This window comes from Xiphophorus couchianus, chromosome 1 (genome assembly GCF_001444195.1).
Source record: "Xiphophorus couchianus chromosome 1, X_couchianus-1.0, whole genome shotgun sequence".
NCBI classification, from domain to species: domain Eukaryota; kingdom Metazoa; phylum Chordata; class Actinopteri; order Cyprinodontiformes; family Poeciliidae; genus Xiphophorus; species Xiphophorus couchianus.
In genome coordinates this window covers 14,600,641-14,621,788 of record NC_040228.1, presented here as the reverse complement: position 1 = coordinate 14,621,788, position 21,148 = coordinate 14,600,641, and the positions used below count along the sequence as shown (strand labels likewise).

General features: G+C 38.5%; 2 protein-coding genes across 14 annotated transcripts in view; both read right to left on the bottom strand.

Annotated features, from left to right (window-relative positions):
• Positions 1 to 6,608, bottom strand: part of wnk3 (WNK lysine deficient protein kinase 3) — a 41,424-nt gene extending 34,816 nt beyond the window's left edge. For 8 of the 10 annotated variants that reach the window (XR_003597585.1, XM_028033517.1, XM_028033848.1 and 5 more), the window contains exon 1: positions 6,051 to 6,608. The gene's annotated coding sequence lies outside the window, so the exon portion shown is untranslated. The remainder of the gene's footprint in view (positions 1 to 6,050) is intronic. The other 2 variants (XM_028033592.1, XM_028034135.1) reach the window with 2 other exon arrangements.
• Positions 6,609 to 12,220: 5,612 nt separating this feature from the next.
• fam3a (FAM3 metabolism regulating signaling molecule A) lies at positions 12,221 to 21,068 on the bottom strand. 4 transcript variants are annotated; one of them, XM_028023790.1, is made up of 10 exons: positions 20,789 to 21,068; positions 17,419 to 17,450; positions 17,235 to 17,342; positions 16,852 to 16,896; positions 16,642 to 16,768; positions 15,486 to 15,544; positions 15,340 to 15,390; positions 15,151 to 15,235; positions 14,652 to 14,778; positions 12,221 to 12,495 (listed from the first exon to the last, which is right to left on the bottom strand). In XM_028023790.1, the coding sequence occupies exons 2-10, from the start codon at positions 17,429 to 17,431 to the stop codon at positions 12,397 to 12,399; spliced, it is 714 nt and encodes a 237-aa protein (XP_027879591.1). In that variant the 5' UTR covers positions 17,432 to 17,450; positions 20,789 to 21,068; the 3' UTR covers positions 12,221 to 12,396. The 4 variants fall into 4 exon arrangements, with proteins under 4 accessions (XP_027879591.1, XP_027879599.1, XP_027879595.1 ...); XM_028023798.1 differs by having other exon boundaries at positions 16,852 to 16,875; XM_028023794.1 differs by having other exon boundaries at positions 20,793 to 21,068.
• Positions 21,069 to 21,148: the final 80 nt, after the last annotated feature.

Sequence of the window (21,148 nt, the reverse complement as noted above, 5' to 3'; positions counted from 1 at the left end):
TATTTTTGAAATAGTAGGAACAATTGTTGCTTTTCAGTTTTGGATCAAAGAAAAACTGTAGCTTACTGTACATTGTTGTTTCCACTTAGTGCACCATTGCTACAGAATGAATGCATCTGATACTCATTATCACAGAGATAACCCAACAATAACAGTTCTTTATATTATGGATTCCTATGCAGACGTTGCTGAAGAGTCACTCACTTCTATATGTTAGATACTTGGAACTGAAAGTGAAACTGACAGCATGACCTCCTTTCTGGTGAATTCAACAACTAATTATATAACGTCTGGGGAGCACTCATAGAGTATTGAACCCTTAAATATAAAAGGTAAAATGTCCCAATGCAGTAAAACACAGGCCTGGCAGGATTTGATGTTCCAACAAAATCTACCTAATTTTCTTATGTTTAGTTCTGCACAAAACATAGGTTTGAATAAAGCGACATACTGTAGATGGCAAGACAAAACTCTGTCTCTGATTTTTGTTCAAATCAGAGACAGATTCATACCTGCTTGTCAAAATGTCCAAATAACCATATTTTTTGCTGCTGTTTTGTTAGGGTATCAAAACCAAACGTTTCTCTGACAGTTTCTACAGGACAGAGTTAAAGCTCGGGATCAATATTCTGAACATAAAGAAAGCAAACAAACTAGGGTAAAGAAGCAACTGTTTCAGCACAAAGAAATGTGGTTAGACTGGGAATAGAATGGAGCAATAAATGGAGAGAAAAAAAGGTGGAGCCATGATAAGGAAATAATCTCACTTTGCATTAGTTAAAAACACAACACGTTTTACTTTACAGATGAAAGCCTGATAGTCCATCTTGCTAGCCAAACTTGCTAGACTTTTTAGAGCATCCATGTCACATGAATAGTTTCTTGGGATACAGGACTTGTAGTTATGAAGACATCAACAGGGACCACCTACCTCACCACAGTGAGTCCAGACCTTAGACCTTAGAGAAAAGAAACCATGCTGGTCTCTTTTCTCTTTCACAACACGGTAATTAAGAATCGCATCAAGCCTATTCTGTGTCCAACTTTAAAGTAAACATGTCTGGCAAGCAATGTGCATAGCTGTCAGTCAAATTAAAACACCAACTGCTAAGAAACTCTGAAAAGAACAGAAACAATTCCAGTTAAGCGACATTCCAAGGACAGAAACACAAGCTGTAAAAAACAAAGTATAATTTCTGACTCAACGCGGCAGCACAATGCAGCACAATACTTATGCAATAATATAGAAACAAAACAGAAAACTTAACAATGACTAAAAGCAAAGGAAAAAATAGTTATGGCACTCTTAAGGGACATGCTGTAAGGTACAGTTCTTTTCTAGAGGTGAGGCATAATATAAGTAAAGGACACAAAGGTGGAACAAGGTACAATGAACAAAGAGGAAGCTGCCATTTAAACTTTTTTGCCCGTGTCCCCAGGGTAACGAGTTCCCATGAAAGCCACATACCGGAGAGAGTTATCACAGTACATCAAACACGTTCAACCGCATCACTGTCTCTCACACCCTCACAGTCTCCCTCCCAAATACACACACACACACACAAATATTCAACCCACACCAGATTGTCAGGGCAAACTTTGTTGTTTTACACACACCCTCTTTTATTTGCAGAGGAGAAACACACACATACACATGCAAACTGTCACTCTCACCCAACCCACTCGTTCCCCTTTCAACGAAAGAATGCCGAGAGGAATTTCCTGACACCAGCCAAATGACCAAGCAACTGCTCATGTGGGCAAATGTGGTATACTACAGATGAAGATAATAAAACCAACACTGCAGCTGAAATTGTGACATCTCGCCCAGGCAGCAAAATGACTCTAGCATGAAGCGTACATCTGGCTGACATGTCAGAATAATTCTCTCTTCACATCTCTGTCGGTGCTCCAATTCGTGAGAGATGAACTCTTGTACTGAGTCGGCCTTTGGGGCTTCCGGGAGTTTCCGAGTACACCTGCAGCTGCCTAATAATCCCTAAAATGTGCAGCTAAAATCATTGTGACATGTTTGCCTACTGACTGCCAAAGATATGATCCTCTACATAACTGTAAAAACAAAGGAGAATGTCATTTATCTTTCCGACAGATCTCTGGTATCAACTCTCCTTACCTGAAAAAAGAAAAGGTACTAACAAAAAAATGAATGACATTGACATTTCATTGTATTTTGCATCTATTAAGCAAGGCTTTTTTGTTCACATGAACAGGACTGAAAATGTCTGAAAAACTAAGCCAAAAAAGTCAAGAGAAAAATCAAAAAACCTTCAAAACAATTAGCAATCTACCACTTAACACAAATTTGGTTCCTTGAAAAAAAAAATAAAGTTAGCATGGATTGTTTAAATCTTTCACACAGAAGATAATCTGCATTTTCTAACTTACACTGAATAAAATACTGCGGTCCTGCAGCAACTTCAGCTTACCGGGCAGCGGTTGAAAAACTAGGAAGGTCGATAGAGACAGAGCCGGAGGACTGTGTGTGTGTGCTGGCCATGTTTTTGTGACTGAGAGGGGAAATGCAGATGAAAAGAGTGAATAAAATGTGGCATGGGGGGACAGTAAGGGACTGCAGTTGGTGGGAGCAGGCAGACAGTAGTTTTAAACACAGAGAAAGAGAGGGAAAGAGAGATGGCGCGAGGGAGGGGCAGTGGCTGATGGGGTGAGAAAATGTGAGTGAAAGAGAATGAGGGCGAAATAAAGGGGTGGGAGTGGCATAGACAAAAAGGGGGCTGAGGACAGGTTGTCTGATAAAATATGTGCCAATGTTTGCGTGAATGACTGCAGCGAGTAGCTAAATCTCTGCTCAAACAAAAGCAGCTAAGAGGAGAACAGAAGAGAGGAGAGGAAGAATGCCTCTGGAGGATGGAAAAGTTGAAAAAAAAAAAACACAAGGTGATTACATTAGCATAGGAATAGTTTCCGCTTGTACGTCCTCTGACACAGGCTGAGGGAGAGCTGGTGCTGTCCAACTATTTAATGTTATAAAATGTCCAAATAAAGAAAATAAAATGAAAAATAAATTAAATAATAACTGAAATAAAAATATTTCACTTTATTGTTATTATCTGCTCAGTTTTACAGTTTTAACAACATTTAGAAAATGAGATGTTGGTCACCACCACAACAACAAAAAAACATTTTTATAGAATAATATTGCACATGTATAATCATCTGGCAGGGGCTTAGAGTAGAGTCACTGCTCCTCCACATCAAGAGGAGCCAGTTGTGGTGGCTCAGGCATTTGTTTAAGATGCCTAAACGTCCGCTTCCCGGGTGAGATGTTCCATGAACGTCCCACTGGGAGAAGTCCCAAAACAAGCTGGAGGGACTGTTTATTGGCTGAATGGATGGATGATGGACGGACAGACGGATGGAAAGTTGAGATCCTAACATCTGTTAGGATGTTAGATAATAAATATCTTCTGGTTGTTAGGGGGTTCTTAAAGAGCTTTCTTTGTGAAACTATTATACGTTTCTTTATTTTAGGACACTGAAGTTCAATTTTGAAAACCCAAGATCAGCTTAGGAAACAAATCACATGTGTAGCAAAACGTGGAGTGAGCATTGCAACCTTAGTGGAGCACAATAAAACTATAAAAACTAATATTTTCCAGATATATGATCAGGTGTCAGCTGTGGTGTTCTGCATATAATTCTATTGCCCTTCAGCAGACAGGGTAAACTTGGACAAGTTGTGCACCTGGGAGTACATTTAACACATTTACTTGTCTGGAAACCAAAAAACAACAGAGCCTCCAAGTGGAACAACCACAAGAGGAGCCAGTTGTGGTATGAACCGCAGATTCATACCTGCTTGTCATTCAAACTTTCCCATGCATGCTTAATCCAACGCTCAAACTTCTTTCAGACTCCTTCCAACTCAGCACTAGTCTCACAGAGATTTAGAACGGAGATGGAGGCTGAGTAATGTGGGAAGACAGAGAAAGCACAAGGTCTGAAAGCTGCTGGCCAAAATTCAAATGGGCTCTGAGTCAAGCGGCAACTTCACTGATGATATTAGGTCCCTGCAGCTCAGTTGTTGATCACACAGACGGACAAATACAAAGACCATGGTCCCTGTGAGAGGCCACGTTTAACAAGCATGACTCACACTGTCATATTTCTGGAGGCAAGCCTTTAAAGAGCTCAGTAGTGGGGGAGAGGATAACTCCCAAATACACCGTGTTCCAAATTATTATGCAAGTGATATTTTCTCAGATAATTATATTTATATAATTTTCTTTTTTTATACTTTACCTGAGGTAGATAAGATCGGGGGATAAGATTGGCTTCACATGTAAGTATCAGCCGATCAACAATCTCCCAAAATTAAGAGAATCTGTGTCAATGAATCGGCTGTCTGATAAATTGGTGCACACCTAGTTAAAATGGGTCTTCCAAATGGTCAATGATCCAAACCAACCGTCAAGTGGTTATCGGACAACCAAGTAATGTTTTGGTATGGTATAGTCATAGAATAGTGGACAGATTTCAAAAGATGCAAGCGAAGCAGCCTACAAACCTGACACAGTTCCACCAGTTCTGTCAGAACTCCAGTAAACTATTGTAAAAAGCGTGAGGAAATAAACTCAGAACCATGTTATACGGTTAAAAAGCAATGATACTAAATACTGAGATAATGTATGTAAACTTTTGACATTGAAGATATTAATAAATAAGTCTGAAATATTTTTTCTGCTTACTGTGACATTTAGCAAATAGAAATAATTTTGGTCATTCTAATTGACATAAAATGGGACAAGTTTGGTCTGATTTAACATCAGACAAAGAGAAAAACATTTGTCATTCTGTTTAGAATGACAATGTTTCAACTGTAATCCTAAAAATACCTTAAAATGTATTTGCCTTTAGAAAAAAATGGGCCAAAGTAAACATACAAAAAGACCAACGTGCAATGGTTTCTCTTAAGCGTCTGAACAACTTGTTCAGCACATGTTGCCGCTTCCCTGTTTGCAAGAAATATCAAATGCCAGCTGCTGGAATCAAACACACAATTGATTGTTCTCATCCTATTAGGGAAACTCAACGCTCAAAACACAACAAGGACTTTTGTCCAATCCAGGTCAAGCATGTGAGACTCGAGTGTAGGTAGCAGCACACACACAGCACTGTTCACAGGGATAGAGCGAACAGAGAGGGAGAAAGATGTGTGTTATCTAACCCCAATGGTTTCGGTTCGCTTTGCATCCCCACTGTGGACAAAATCATACAAATCTAGGTGAAAGAAAAGCTTTCTAATCACTCACTGAGGAACCAGGATTAAACATTACTGAGTGGCTTAATAGTCTGGGAGTACATATCTACAACTGAACCTCTTTCACGTCTGAATAATCCCTGGGTTTTTATGAATAATGAGGGTGCCAGAGGTTCAGCGATTTAGCAGTTTATAGGAATTAAAGAGGGGAAAGGTTTTGCTTTATTCATACCTCATGCTAATATTACACATTGTTTCAACATAGCAAGAAAAAACATTTTCTGTTTACGTTAAACCTATATAAAGATAATTTCTACAACTCTCATTCTGCACTAACAAGTTGAGGAACGCAGATTGTGTGTTTATTTATAGGGTCCAGTATATACAGTACAGCGCAGTGATGCCTGGACGTGAAGGTAACATGAAACACTGCTATTGGCTAGCAGGGAGCTCAGCTGACTTGAGAAACGCCATACAAGAGAGGCAAAGAGTACAATCCCCATACAGGGAAAAAGCAGAGGACAGGATCAGCACCACTAATCAACATCAACAATGGTCCCCGAGGTGCGACCACGCTTCAAATCCTACAACTGATGGGCCAGCTCCGGGTTTAGTAAGAGGGCCCGTCTCCTACAGCACGGTTTGCTCTACACGACAGTGTTTATACACTAAACATTTTCTATAATTAGTAGGAAAACACAATACATGACAAGTTTAATCCCCGTTCCCAAATCACACAGGACTATATGACATAACACTCTAATTATGACAAATGTTTGTAGTGTAATAAAAAAATAAAAATATCACTTACCTGAATGTAACGTCATACCTCATCAGTCCTGCGTTGATTTAATTAAAAAATGGTAGCTTAAATATACTGACTGTAAACGGGATTTTTATTGCCTATTTACAAATGTCCGGATTACCTAAGTCAAATTTACATCACACTCTCATATAAAAAATTATCTACACCTATTGGGGAAAAAAAAACACAATTTAAGAAAAAAATCGGGGCTCTGTTTGCTCCAAGCCTAACATTTTACCGGCCGGTCGCGGTGATGACGGCTGGAAAATCCCCCCACCACCACCGGAGCAGTCGGGATTCGGTGTCCGTGTGTGACAGCGAGGCAGCGGGCGAGCAGCCGGCGGACGTGTTCCAGTTCAGACTATGCTTGACGTCGGTTCTCTCATTTTCTCTTCCACTAGCGGCTCGGTTGGTCGGCTGCGAGCAGTCTGCAGTCGGCCAGTGACGGTAATCCGTGAAATTTCAGTAACTTGTGCGCATCGCTGAAAGAGGAGTCCTAATGGTTAGCAGCAGGTTCGCGTGAGTACTGGCAGAGAGCGCGCTGCCACGGGGATCATCATCATCATCATCATCATCATCAACAACATAAGGACTCTAGAAGTGGCAGTTACCTGCTCTCGCCACGAGAGGGCGGTGCGGCACCTGTTTATGATCTGTTCGAGGTTTTTGCAGTTTCTCGGTCACAATTTTGAGTAGAGAAAGAACACTTGTACAGTGTTAAAATACTCCACTTATATTGGGTGGGAAAATTCAGTAATTTACCAAGAGGTTTAAACTGAATCAGACCTTTTTGCACATAAGAGATTTTAATTTGGATTCACACACACTTTTGTTTTACAAAGGAAGACTAATTAGAAAGTTGGAGTGGTGCAAATATGTCAATTTTTGCCTTCATATATAATAGCTGAGTATTATCTTAGGCAGTCATCAAAGTGAAAGGATGGAGGAAGAAACTCTATGGCGGCTGATTTTTGAAAACAGAATTCTGCATCTTCCATGTAAATGTAGAAGTCTGGGCAGATTGTGTCCAGCGGAACCGTATGTGTGTTCGTACAGTACATTATTTATGTTTTAGTTAAATCAAAAACTTGTTGCACCTTTTGGAGGTACAATATCCATTGCAATCATTAAAAAAAGCTAAATAAATGTAGGATGTCTAGTTGAAAAGTTATATAAAAATATACACAAGTACATGGGCGTCAAAGATAACTTCAACATATAGCATAGCTCCTCTTCAAACTTTGTGCTCCAGCCATCTGTTCTGAAATAGCTGAATTAAACTATTACATCACACTTTAACTAACATCATATGCCATATCACATTGAAGCACAATGTAACTTATTGTGTTCATTATGTCATGATTCTAGGATATTTAGTGTAGTTACTTTCAATTCAAAAATATTGCAGATTCACTTCATAGCCTTCATAACCATGAGAACATATGCTTAGAAAAAGCAAATGCCTGGAGCAGAATGAACTGAATAACCTCCATCAGATATGAACCTTTGTCGCCCTCTAGAGGACCTGATCCCGATTGAAGGACATAAAAAAAAGACAAATATGGATTTGTTTTCTTTATTCTTCATTATTGATGTCACAATGTAACAGACTTTACTGTTCTTAGAAAATTATATTTACACAAAATTAACATAATCAAGTGTTTCAAAATGTACTTGAAGTCAAAACGTTAAATAGTGTATTATTCACATTTTTTTTCCTAGCAGGCTTGAAATAGGCCAAGTGAATACATTCATTTCAGCAAAAAAAACATCAAACAAAAAACACTCGACCACATGCAAAAGCTTGAAAATATCTCAGTGGAAAATTGCTTCTGGACCTGAGACTGCAAAACCATTCAAGGCAAACCTAAATTGTAACTTGTTTTTGGCGTACAAAAATTAAAAATAAATAGTTTTATTCTGTTTGCGTATCTTTTAAGGCCAAAGGAATCTGTAAATATGTAGGCAACATCTGGTGCATCAAGTTCTATGGACATTATGGCAGTTAATGCTAGGCAGAACAGCTTTAGTAGAGTTTGAATTACATTTATGATACTGTATTTAAGTATGCAAGCATATTAAATCTATCCACAGAGCCCATGATAATGACGGAGTACTTCCAGGTTGTTTCTGATATGTTGATTAGGAATGAGATCTTTTTTTTATCACAATGTGCAAATATTTAACTGAGTTCTGTTACTCAAACTTAGAATACACACTCTACAGGAAATCTATATATATATATATATATATATAGAGGTCAGGGGAAGCAAGTGAGCAGAGCCTCACCTGTCATAATGGAAAAATATAATGATAAAATAATTTATTTTCTATTTTCACCCTGTGGTTTGTACTTTAAAGTATTTCTTTATTTATCTTAATCAATTTTGACTGTTTTTTTCTTCAAAATCGCTGAATTTTCGCATTTTCCCATTCAAGTGCTCGGAACCACAGCTTCCTCTCAACCTCTCGCTAACTGCCATTCTATGGGAGCATGCTCCTCCTGTCTGAACGTCGCCAATAAAATAGCGAAAAAACTTTTAATGTATGAACTGATTTTCAATAATTTAGTTTATGTATATAATGTACAGTGCTTTTTGTCACCAACTGTGTGTGTGACGTGTTTCGTGTGCTGAGGAATGATCATAAATGGCAGATAACAGATTCAAGCAGTTTTCTTGCCTCATGGCAGGCGGCGCTCATGATCCCAGACATTGTGACTCCACAACTGCAGAGTAAGAGACAGTAATAGCGAGCTAGCCATACAGTCAAGTGCAGTAAAATATTTATAGATTTCTCCTCTTACCACAGCAATCACTTATTACTAATCTCAAAATAAACATTAAGCCTAAACCCATACTACTGCAACAGATTGAATGTTCTGCTCTTTGTGTGGGAAATATTTCTGTTTTTTTAGGGGCTTTGTTGTCAGTTGCTATGGCAACGAGTCTGTATGTAGCCTAGCCAATGCAGAGAGCGAGAAAGATGTGGTTTCGACGATTTTTCCCTTTGCTGTGGAGCATAGCATGAAATTAATAATACCTACATTTCCAAGTTTCATTGAGTTACCGGAATTATTCTACCGCGGCAGCGCGGCTATGGATGGCATGTAAAAGAATTGTCTTTTTGCCTTCCAGCGTTGTCAGCATGCACAAAATTTCCTTATGTAAACAATAACATGCAGGTGGTCAACATTTGTATATCTGATTATGATTAAGTCAGTGCCTCACCAACTTTGCACCTCACCGCAAGTCACTGATATTGATATATATATATATATATGTATATCTAAAGGTTTGGACACACTTTCTAATTGAATTCAATGAGAAGGTGTGTCCAAACTTTTGGTCTGTACTGTATATATATATATATATATATATATATATAGATAGCTATATATAGATATGACTATATCTATATATATATATAGATATATCGATATATATCTATATATATGAAGAATCTGACCCAAAGCAAAGGCGACTCTGAACACCGACGCAAGAAGGCCGAGGCGAGGTCCAGGAGCTGCAGATCAAATTTGGAGAAAGTGAGCCACGGAGGCAGGAGCTCGCCGACAAGATGACCAAGATGCAGCATGAGCTGGACAGCGTCAACGGGCTTCTGAGTGCAGCTGAGGGCAAAAACATCAAATCCAGCAAGGACCTTTCTACAGTGGAGTCTCAGCTGCAGGACACTCAGGAGCTTCTCCAAGAGGAAACTTGACAGAAACTCTCCCTCACCTCCCGCCTGAAGCAGATGGAGGACGAGCAGCATAACCTGCGGGAGATGCTGGAGAAAGAGGAGGAGAGCAAGAAGAACAGGTTGCCTCTCTGCAGACTCAGCTGGTTGAGGTGAAGAAGAAAGTGGAACATGAGGCCGTTTCGCTGGAGGGAGCTGAGGAAAGTCGCAAGAAGCTCCAGAGGGAGATGGACAACATCGTTCAGCAGCTGGAGAAGACGTCCACCTACGACAAACTGGACAAGACAAAGACCCGTCTGCAGCCGGAGCTGGACGATCTACTGGTGGACCAGCAGTGTAAGAAAGATGGCTCACTGCGGATTTGTATTGATTTCAGAAAGCTTAATGCAGTTTCAGAGTTTGATGCCTATCCCATGCCCAGGGTGGATGAGCTGCTGGAAAGGATTGGAAAAACCAAGTTCATTACCACCCTTGACATGTGTAAAGGGTACTGGCAGGTTCCATTGGAGCCTTCAAGCGGACAATACACAGCATTTTGTACCCCTTCTGGTCTTTTCCAGTTTACTGTTATGCCATTTGGTCTGCATGGTGCTCCAGCCACCTTCCAGCGGCTTATGGACAAAGTATACTGCTCAAAAAAATAAAGGGAACACTTTAAGTGTTAAACACCTGTTTAAGTGTTCCCTTTATTTTTTTGAGCAGTGTACTACGAGGAAGTGAAGACTACAGCGCTGCTTGTCTAGATGATGTAATCATTTACAGCAATAGCTGGGAGGAGCATGTCTCACATCTAGCAAGAGTGTTGGAAAAGATTGGAGGAGCAGGACTGACACTTAACATATTAAAGTGTGTTTGGGCACAACAGGAGACCAGATACCTGGGTTACCAGCTGGGGAGAAGAGAGGTGCAACCACAGATGGACAAAATTGAAGGGATCCAAAAGTGCCCTCGTCCTCAAACCAAGAAGGAATTGCGGACATTCCTGGGACTAGCTGGTTGGTATCGAAGGTTTGTGCCTCATTTTGCTACACTTGCTTCTCCACTCACCAGTTTGACAACTAAAGACTAGAAGAATCCTGTCGTGTGGACCAAGGAGTGCGAAGCTTCGTTTAACACTCGGAAAGATCATCTATGTTCAACTCCTGTCCTCCGAAGTCCTGATTTCAGTAAGAAATTTCTGGTCCAAGTAGATGCATCCACAGTTGGCTTAGGAGCTGTCCTGGCTCAAGGAGATCCTGGGGAGGAGCAACCCATACTCTACCTGAGCCGCAAGCTGCTACCTCGTGAGGTGAGGTATTCTGTGGTGGAAAAAGAAGGCCTGGACATTAAATGGGCTCCGGAAAGTCTCAAGTATTATCTGCTGGGCAGAGAATTTGATTTGGAGACAGACCATCGTGCCCTGACCTGGATCAACACCATGAAGGACAGTATAGGACAGTCTGACTAGGTGGTATTTGTCCTTGCAACCTTACAAATTTACCATCTGCCATAGGAGTGGCAGACTTAATAAAGTGGAAGACTTTCTTTCTAGATTGCTGAATTTCGCCAACCTTGGAGAGGAGAGGGGTGGTGTGACGGAGGAGCCGTCACAAGCTGGGACTTAATTAAGAGTCCATGTCAGCATGCGCGCACACCCGCGAACACATACACACAAACACGTACACAATCACTAACTTACTTTTTGTTGCAGCTTAAACTGGCGCGGTTCATCATGGGTGCACATGCGGTGTTCCTGCTTAAACATTCATCCTAACCTGTTTTCAGCATTAAACGTTTTCCCGGTTCTGTTTTCAAGTAGGGTGTTTCCGGATTGTGGCGTACCGGGAGGGAGTCACATGATATAGTGATGTCATCAGAGCGCACTGAGTGTTGTCTATTAAATTGAGTATTGTATTTTTGTTTACTTTATTTATTTTATTATTATTATTTTGTATACTTTAAGAGTTTACAAAATAAACTCTTAAAGTTTAAGAGTTGCTTAGTATTTTTGCTTGTTTGGATAGTCTGTGGGCGGAGCCTGTGGCTTTAAAAGCAGGGCTCTGCTCCACAAGAAGGTAGTCTGTGGTTAGACTCCTTAAGAAGTCACGCTGGAGGTGATGGACTGTTGCAGTGAAGGTACTGCTGTTTGTTTGATTTTTAACCTGCTCTGGATATCCATTCTGCACCTGCCATCTTTGTACAAGCTTAATAAATTTCTCTAAAACGATGTCCAACCTTGGCCAGTCATTATGTTTGACTAAGCTATAATAGAACCCCGTCACAGTATACATATATATATATATATATATATAAAGAGGTTTAAAAATTTCAATCAAGCTATATTCGCTCATTAAATTTACACTTTGGCCAGCAAACAATTATATCAAGATTTGCTTACCTTGATATAATTTTCATTGTTTCTACAACATTTCCTCAGCTAAAAAGCAGCTTAGAAAGCTTAGTCAGAAGTCCTGTACAAACTGGTTCCAGCTTAAAAATAATCTGTACATTCAGTTTATTCCTTTTTCCAAAGCAGGACAAAAGAAAATATTACTTGTGTATCCTGTGAAGAGCTTCAGGTATTCAGAAGCTTGTAGGCCTTCTGCAGTCACTTTGTTTCCCTGCTGAGACTTCAGACGTTGCTGTGACGTCTGAGAGACTATCTGAAGCAGAATTAACCTTCAAGTGGCGGCCGCAGGGGAATACAACCGTCCATCTCCAGGGACTCGGGCCAGCCTTCATACTTGTTGCTGCTCTTACTGTTCTTCATACGCTATTGGAAACACAAACAGCCAAACAGAACTGATGTCAGCATTTCAGACCCTAACAGCAGAAGCTATAGCCTAATGGTTTCTATTCTGCTGAACCCAAATGAGCCTCCTAAGTTATATGTGACTCAGTGGTTTTGTAGTACCGTAATTTATCCATGTTAATATTTTAAGTGAGATCTTATGCAATATGACCGCAAAATTGAGATAAGCTTTGACAACAAATAACCATCACATCAGCTGCAGATGCTCTCTGCTGTCTTTAATATTTTTCAGTCTTTAATGAAACTAATACTTCAGTATCAACAGTTTCATTTCAGAGCTGGCTAATGGTTTCACAGCAAACTATTTCACTGCTTCTACATTAATCATTTAAACTTCCAACAACGCTTTTATTGTGCTGCTGAGAAGCTTAGCTGTACTAATGAAAATCTTACTAATGTTGGTCTTTTTAACAGCATAGCCAAGCAATTTTTTTCAGGCCGATATGATGACAAAACTTCAATGATGGTTAAAAACGAAACTAAAAACAACTGTGTTTAAATTGTGGGGTTTTTTTCTAATCCACACAGAAAAGGAATCTAAATATATGTTTAGAGAAATAAATGCATTTGGATAAAGTTGCAGAGACATGTTTTCAAAAATGCAACCATTTTTGAAAACATGGTTATGGGATTATTCTGTCTTGTTGTTTGACATATGTTCAGAAATAGTTGAACGTATTTAAATTGGTTGGTTTCTGGGGAGGAGCAGGCTTTTCAGCACAGTCCATAAATTTAAAAAAAGAGATTGAAGTAGGGTAGAGTCAATCCAAAAGCTTAATGTTAGCTTCCAAAAGCAGTTTTGATATGCGTTTGGTTCCACTGTCTCTAACTATCTAGGAATTGGTTTCAGGTGAATTTGAAAAAGTTCCCCTCCTTTATTGTTTTTCCACTTTGTGTGAAGCAGCAGTACCAACGGCTTCAAAACAGATCCTCAGTATCATACCACCATCACCGTGCTCAATAGTTTGAAAGATGTTTAGGTCTGAGGCATCACCTCGATTCTTCCAAACATATTTTATGGCAACTTTGTCCAAATAGCTCAAACTTTGACTCCTCTGACCATCAGGCATTCTCCAGAAGGAGTACGGCTACTTCATCAATCACGTTCAGTCATTCAAATGTTTTTGTAAGCACATTAGCACATTCAACAGCAAGGCTTCCAGGTTCAAGGTGCTTTACATAATAAAACAGATAATTACAAGAAAACACCATACAGCCAATAATTGAACAGACATTTTGATGAGTGCCATCAGCAAAATCATACACATCAAATATGTTGGTCAATGTTTCATTTGTTATGGCTTAAAAGTAGTTCTGAATAGGTGAGTTTTTAGTCTTGATTTAAAGGAAAGTGTTTCGGCTGTTTTCTGGAAGTTTGTTCCAGATTTGTGGTGCATAGAAGCTGAATGCTGCTACTCCGTGTTTGGTTCTGGTTCTGGGGATGCAGAGCAGAGCAGATCCAAAACGAACATGACTGTGTGTTCCAACAGGACAATGATCCCAAACATCAGAACTGATCTTGGTATGGATAACACAATAGAAAACTTCTAGAACAGCTCCTGCCTGAGGTCTATTTAAAATTTATAGAGTATGCTTAAAAGCCTGATCTGTGCCAGGAAGACGATGCATTTAAATCAACTCTGCCATTTCTGATAAGAGGAGTGGTCAAATATTCAGAACTACGTTGAAAGATTGTTCATGGTTATGAAAGTTATATTGGGTTTTTTGTAGCTAGCTAAATGACATTTACCCAAAGATTATATGTATAAATAACAGCAAATAATAATTCACAATTCAAACTTGTGCACCTAATTTTCTTTTAACGATGAAGGTTTAATAGCGATTTCAGTGAGAGTAAAGTATTTTATTTCCACCTAAAAGGAGAATAATTAAACTTCTTAATGGTTACTTTATAGGCTTTTTTAATACAACCTCTGCCTTGGAGATGAAATCAGCCAGACACAACTAAAGACTAAAGCCACAATAGACGATGAATTACAAACTAAATTAGGCCAAAATCAACCAAAATTAACCAAAATCATTAAAATAATTTGTCCCATGAAGTAAAGCTATTGACAAATGTAGCACACAGATGGAGCACAGGAGTCGGCTCATACCTGCTCGAAGGGACTCTTGTTCTCGATGCCCTTGGCTCCAACAAACACCCAGCTGTCTCTGAAGGCCAGCTCCTTCACAGCTGTACTACCGAGCTCCTCAAACAAACGTCTAGACTCATCATTAAGTCTGCCAAAATAAACAAAAAAAACAAAACAATTGTTAGAGAACTGTATGACATGTAAACTAGTACATAGGCTAACACACCATTTAAATCTTTTGATGTTTTTTCCTTTTTATGCACTAGAAATACCAAGTATGTGAATCAGTTGAACAAGATTATTACAAATGGATGGATGGAAGCAACATCATTTACAATAAAAATGCATCACTGTTGGTCACAATTTTGCATTTTGCAACCAACAATGCAAACTCATCCAGTTCTATCAATTAGAGGTTGGAGCAACATGTTCTACATAAAACTTACATTTTTTATGTAGAACAAATAAATGAATAAGCAGAGTTCTCATACTAAACTAATCACACATCCTTGATTCTTACTTTGTAGCAGCATCATCAAAGGAAGCAACAAACACAAGTGTTCCTTCATGAAGGGGCCGCAGAAACTTCAATAAGTCGGACACATCTGAAAAGAAGCATTAGTTAAACTTTGAGTTTCACTTCATGCGTCTTGTGTGCCACTAGGACTGGAATACAGATTAAGCACAATTTCCTGCTGGATTTCATTACCTCCTGCCCACATATCAAAGGCTCTGGTCTCCAATAGTTCACCTGTCACCCCTAAACCAAAGAAACCAAGTGTTAAAACTTTACTGCAATCAATAGTAAAAATAAATATAACACTGTTTATCATAAGTTGAAGATGAGTCTCTCACCATTCACCAAAGCTATATTAAGTCCTCTACCAACGTTGTTCTTCACACTGCTCATTAACCTAAGAGACAGACACAAGTCTTTAACATACACTTACAGTGCATAGCAGAAGTGTTTCTCTTCCTTGAACTTTTACACATTGTGTCACAATATAGTGTAAAACCTAGACACATTTTTCTTAGAAATATAAGTGATAGAAAAAGAAGAATTTCAGCATAAAAGTGAGTATATATGTGACATTGAATCCCCTAAATAAAATTCAGTCCACTGCTTTCAGAAGTCAGCTAATCTATGTATTAAGTCTGTCTACATGTGTGTAATATAATCTGATTATGAATCCAGCAGTTCTATGAAGGCCTCAGAGGTTTGTTGGTGAACAAGAGTGAACAAACAGCATCGTGAAAACCAAGGAACACAGCAGACAGGTTAGAGTCTGAAGCAGTCTAAAGCAGAGTTAGGTTATAAAACACACAATACTGTTTAGTCTATCACCAAAAATACATTAAGTACTGCACAAATGAAAACCTACTTAGGGGTAGTTCAGATAAGGAAGGACGGGGAAGTTGTTCAGAGTTCATTCAAGTATGAAGGGAGCTAAATGTTTGATAATCATGGATAAAAGTCTGTTAGAGATTTTAAAACAGGTAGGAGGACAACAACTCCAAACATGCAGCCACAGCTACAATGAAACAGTTTGCATCAGGGTTGTCCAAGCATCAGAAGGGTGAGCTTTCTATTTGTAACCACATTTTGGAAATCATTTCAAACTTTCCTTCCACTCTGTGTGGGCCTGTCACTTGATATCACAACAAAATACACTAAAGTTAATGTTCAAATGTGGGAAAATATGAAAATTTCTAAGTATCAGTACTTTAGTAGGGCACTGCTAAAGGCACATTTCTGCACCTATTTACACTACATTGCACACTAACAAGGCAGCAGCGCAAAAGAAAGGCCTAACAAGACAAAAAATAAAGCACCACCAGACTAAGACAATACTTGCATCAAGCTCCCCAGAGATACTTGGAGGCCTTGTTAGGAAAGCAAAGAAGAAGGGGAAAAGAAAACATAGCAGAGTGAAATGGAATTAATAAAAAGGGGACAGCAGGGGAGATAAAGATGTAAATGAGAAGAGAAATTCACAGTGCCAAATCTCACATCTTATCCTCCAAACAAATTTTTGGGCCAATGACGTTTGCAGCTCCAGACACCAGACGGAAAGCCAAATGCTTTGGAGGACAGGGTGCTGAAAGTCCACATTTGTACTTCCGAGGACGCGGTTCAGCTAAAATAGATGATATATGAGTCAATAATAGTTAAATCACAAACTAACAGAGCATTGGTGCGTACTTTGTCTTTCACACTTACATTGGGTTGGCTCTTCTTTTGTGCCTGAAAATATTAACAGGTTTTCTGATTAAAATAAATATAAAAAATAAAACACTTGATTTGATTTTGCTACGCAGTAACCCTGATCCTTCATGTACATCTAATGTTCATCAGAGAAGCCGATTAATCTATTGGTTTTTTTTACTGAGTTTATCTTTAATGACTAAAATTTCACCCAAAGATAAAACCCATTATGATGCTTTCAGCTTGGCTTTTCTGTTTAATCAGAAACACAAAACCACAAGAAACTTAAATCTTGAAAAAATCTTGAGATCTAACACAAAAACATTTATAAAAGTCTGAAAGTTTTCTTTGATATTTCTGCTTAAACCTACAAAATAAGTGAAGACTACTCATTTTACCAGTGAAGATGTTTCGCACAGATAAACTGCTGTCTCCTCCAAATAATGCGCTTGCGAGCAGCCAGGTGAAGCCCACCAGGAGCACAACCACCACACCTCGCAGGGGGGCTGTTAACAGAATCACAACATACAAGCTCAGGCAAAAGACACTTCAGACAATACTCTCTGTTCACTTAAAACTCACCTGTCAGTCTCATGATTCACCGTCTCATAGATCTGTGGACAAGACAAACAAGAGGTTAGCGTCAGACACGTTGAGGGAATTTAATATATGTAATAGGGTTCGACTTTAACCATAAACCATATTGTAAATCAAAATTAGTTTCTTCAAATTTTTTTGTCAAAAAGTTATTTTCTCCTGACTTTTATTACTATATAAGTTGATGCTACAATTGACAGTTGGTAGTTACCATAACAATGCTTACTGTAGACTGGTTGGCAACCAGTAGTGGTCAACTTTGCATTTTCTTTACAAGTATTAAAAAGTAATTATATACAGAGTTTCATGTGCATTTTGCCATGTTCTGTATATGTTTTTAACTGTTCTCATAATTAAAGGTTGTGTAGTTCACCTGTGTTTAATTTTATAACTTAACTGTTCTGTCAACTGTTGATTTGTATCTGTATGATTGCTGAAATCTGCTTTTCTTTCAGGTGCAAAACATTTGAGGGTTCCTTCCAAAATATCTTCTTTCTGAAGTCTGCCTTGCTGGATTTGCTCCTCCGCTGATGGTCGTTGTCATCCATTTCAACAGGTCTTCAAACGTTTATGTATATTCTTACTGCATTTTCTACAACACATAGCTATAATCACTACACTTACAAAAATATTTCTTAAAAATTATTTCTATTCTTCATAATACAGGAAAAAGCTTTACTTGTATTAAAGCGATCAAAACCTCCTTACAACTGCTGAGCAACTTTTTATAAGTTCTCACTGGTATTTTGTAAATAAATAGATAGATAGATAGCATTTATTGTCATTGAACAGGATTCAACGAAATTTCTATTGCAACTGCCGTGCAAAAAGTCAAATATATACAATAAATAAAATAAACAAACACACAATAATAATTATAACAATATATACAACTAAAATTAACTAAAGGCACTCAACCATACCAAAGAAGTAACAGCAGGTCCAATTATGGCAAAGTACAGATGATGTGACAGTGCAAAGTGTAGAACAATATGGTTGTGTGGGGGTGGGGGATATGTATGTGTGACTGCGAGGTTATGATATGTGTGGGAGGGGGGGGGCGGCAGGGAGTAATGGCTCGGACGGCTGTGGGGAAGAAACTGTTTCTCAGTCTATTTGTTGTAGTCCATATATTCCTGTACCGCTTGCCTGATGGCAGCGGGAATATAAGAGAAATTTGCTTAAATTTGAATATACAAGGGTATGAAGAATTTTGACTGTAACTGTAGTGTTGTACAGTATTTTATCAGTTGATCAAGAGAAAAATGGCTGTTTTTTAGCATTGCTTGGGGTATTACAAATGTACATACGTAAATCTGCAATGCATGTCAAGAGGAAAGAATGTGGGCCCTTAAAAATTCAGTATTGTCTTACTCTTACAAATGTGTGCACCCCCTAGTCAAGAATGTTTGTCTGAATGTTTATGAATGATTCCTTTGTTTGATTTACTTGTTTGATTAATAATCATATTCAAATGATTACAAAATGTCACGGTTAATGCTTTAAAAAGTGGCAGGCTTGTTGAAAAACATTTTTTTCTAAAACACACTTGATAAACAATTACATCTTGTTTGAAAAAACAAAATCAGCTTAAGATTTAGTTCAGCTTTTTATATATATAAAAATCTGCAGATTTTTGAAGTCTGAAGTTTATAACACAGAGTTCTTAATTTTGCATAGTGTTGGATAAATTGTATTTTTAGTAATTATCAAATATTCGTTGTATCATGTAGCCTTGTAGTTACATTTAGATAATGTTTACTTATATGCTTTTATTCTTTTACTCTTAGTATAAGTAATGTTTCTGTGTGTTAAATAACTTTGATTCCTTCCTAAGGAATCCCTGGGAAATAGAGGTGTTAGTTGTTCCCAGCTGAGTTTTACAGTCCTGTAGGAAACTATGCTTTGTTCTTTGTGCTACAAAGCCGTCGCTTTGAAGCTATACAACGTGTCCCATTCGACGCCGTGCCTGGAGCAAGAAGGATTTAGATTGTAGATAACATGTGTTTAGTTAGTGATTGTCATTTAGCACTGCAACTAAAATGCTTTGACCCCACCCCTTTAGAGTTGCAGTGCTCTCTGTGATAGGGACTCTGAAATCAATAAAACAGAGGAGCGAGAGATGTGTTTTCAGAGCGGTTGGAGATTTGTAACTGAAAGCATATCTCTGTCTGCTCTCCTCGCGAGAACAAAGAATTTAACTCTCTTGTCTTTCCTGTGTTTGTTTAAAATTGTCTCTAATAGGTATTTAGACCTGACACATAGTTTGTGGGCAAATTCATCAGAAGGTGATCAGTATTATCACCTTTGTGTGACTCATAGCCAACTAAAATGGAATATCAAAGTATTTTATGTAGATTGTACATAAATTACTTTCCACTGCTTAGTTGTGATAGATGTTATTAAACTAGAGAACTCCTTTAGTGACAGACTGCTGCATCCTTAATGAACAAAGGAGCGCTATCGAGATCCTTCCTCCCAGTACACTCTATAACCACCACTACTCCCATTAAAATAAAGTATTTATATCCCTGCTGGTATTTGCACAGTTTCAAGTCACACACCTGACTTAAATAAATAGGTGATGGCAGCTGTCTGCAGCACTTTATGCCATGCATAGTATTTACATCGGGCGTGGCGAAGCAGAGACAACAGAAACACGAAGGACGGTGGGCCTTGAGGACTGAAAAATAGTTTTAAATCATGTCCTACTGGTTTCAAGCAAGTCAGGATGTTTGAAAGCAGCTGGATTTCTCAAACAAGGAGTGGTTTGTAAACTTTCTAAGAACAAGAGTCCTCCGTAAAGAATTTTTCAAATTCACTCATGCTGACTGAGTTTTAATCTAAAACTGGTATGATCAGCTTGAAATAACTGCTGTTGAAATAACAAAAAGGTGGGTTGAAGTCAAAATTCCTACATGAAAAGTTTGAGCACGTTAAGACAAGTCACTGACTTCACCTTCAAATAAATCTGTATTTTTTACATATGAATAAATTATTTAAGCAAAATATATAACCCCTCCCCTCACAAATGGTGTCAATGAATATGGTGTAAAAGAATGTTTACACCATAAATACAATTTTTAATGTGTAGTAAATCTAAATTATGATTTTAACCTTTTTAAACTGAATGAAATAAGCTGACTTTTCAGTTATCTTCTCAGTTCTTTACATGTAACTTTCTGACGGCATTAGAACATGTATTTGTGTGCGTGAAGGTATACAGCTGCTGAAATTATAATAAGTCTGCTATAACATATGTCGAAATATATATCCTAGACAAACAGAAACGAACTCGTAAGTCATATACCTGGTTTCTTGTATTCATAGCTTAAATTAAAATAGTAAATCTTACCTACTTTATGTAGTCCTGTGGTGAGCGAGCGTTGCCTTAAGCTCGTCTCCTTTGACAGGACGTAGCCGCACAAATTAATCGGCCACTGCCCTTTGCGCCGGACTTTCAATGTTTTCTGCGCAGTTTATTCATTGAGACGGCTTAACAGGCATATTCTAGACAAAAAAACCCGAAGTCCAAAATCCCAGTCTGCGTTTTATGATGAGCGTAGTTGGCAAAACGAGGAAAAACTGATTAATTTCATTCTTGTTATCACTTCCGGATGTGCCCAAGTCCAGTCGGTACGCATTGAGCATGCGCAAAACTGCTCACGTGGGCATTACATTATATCTACTTTTTATTTAGCTTTTTATTTGTTTT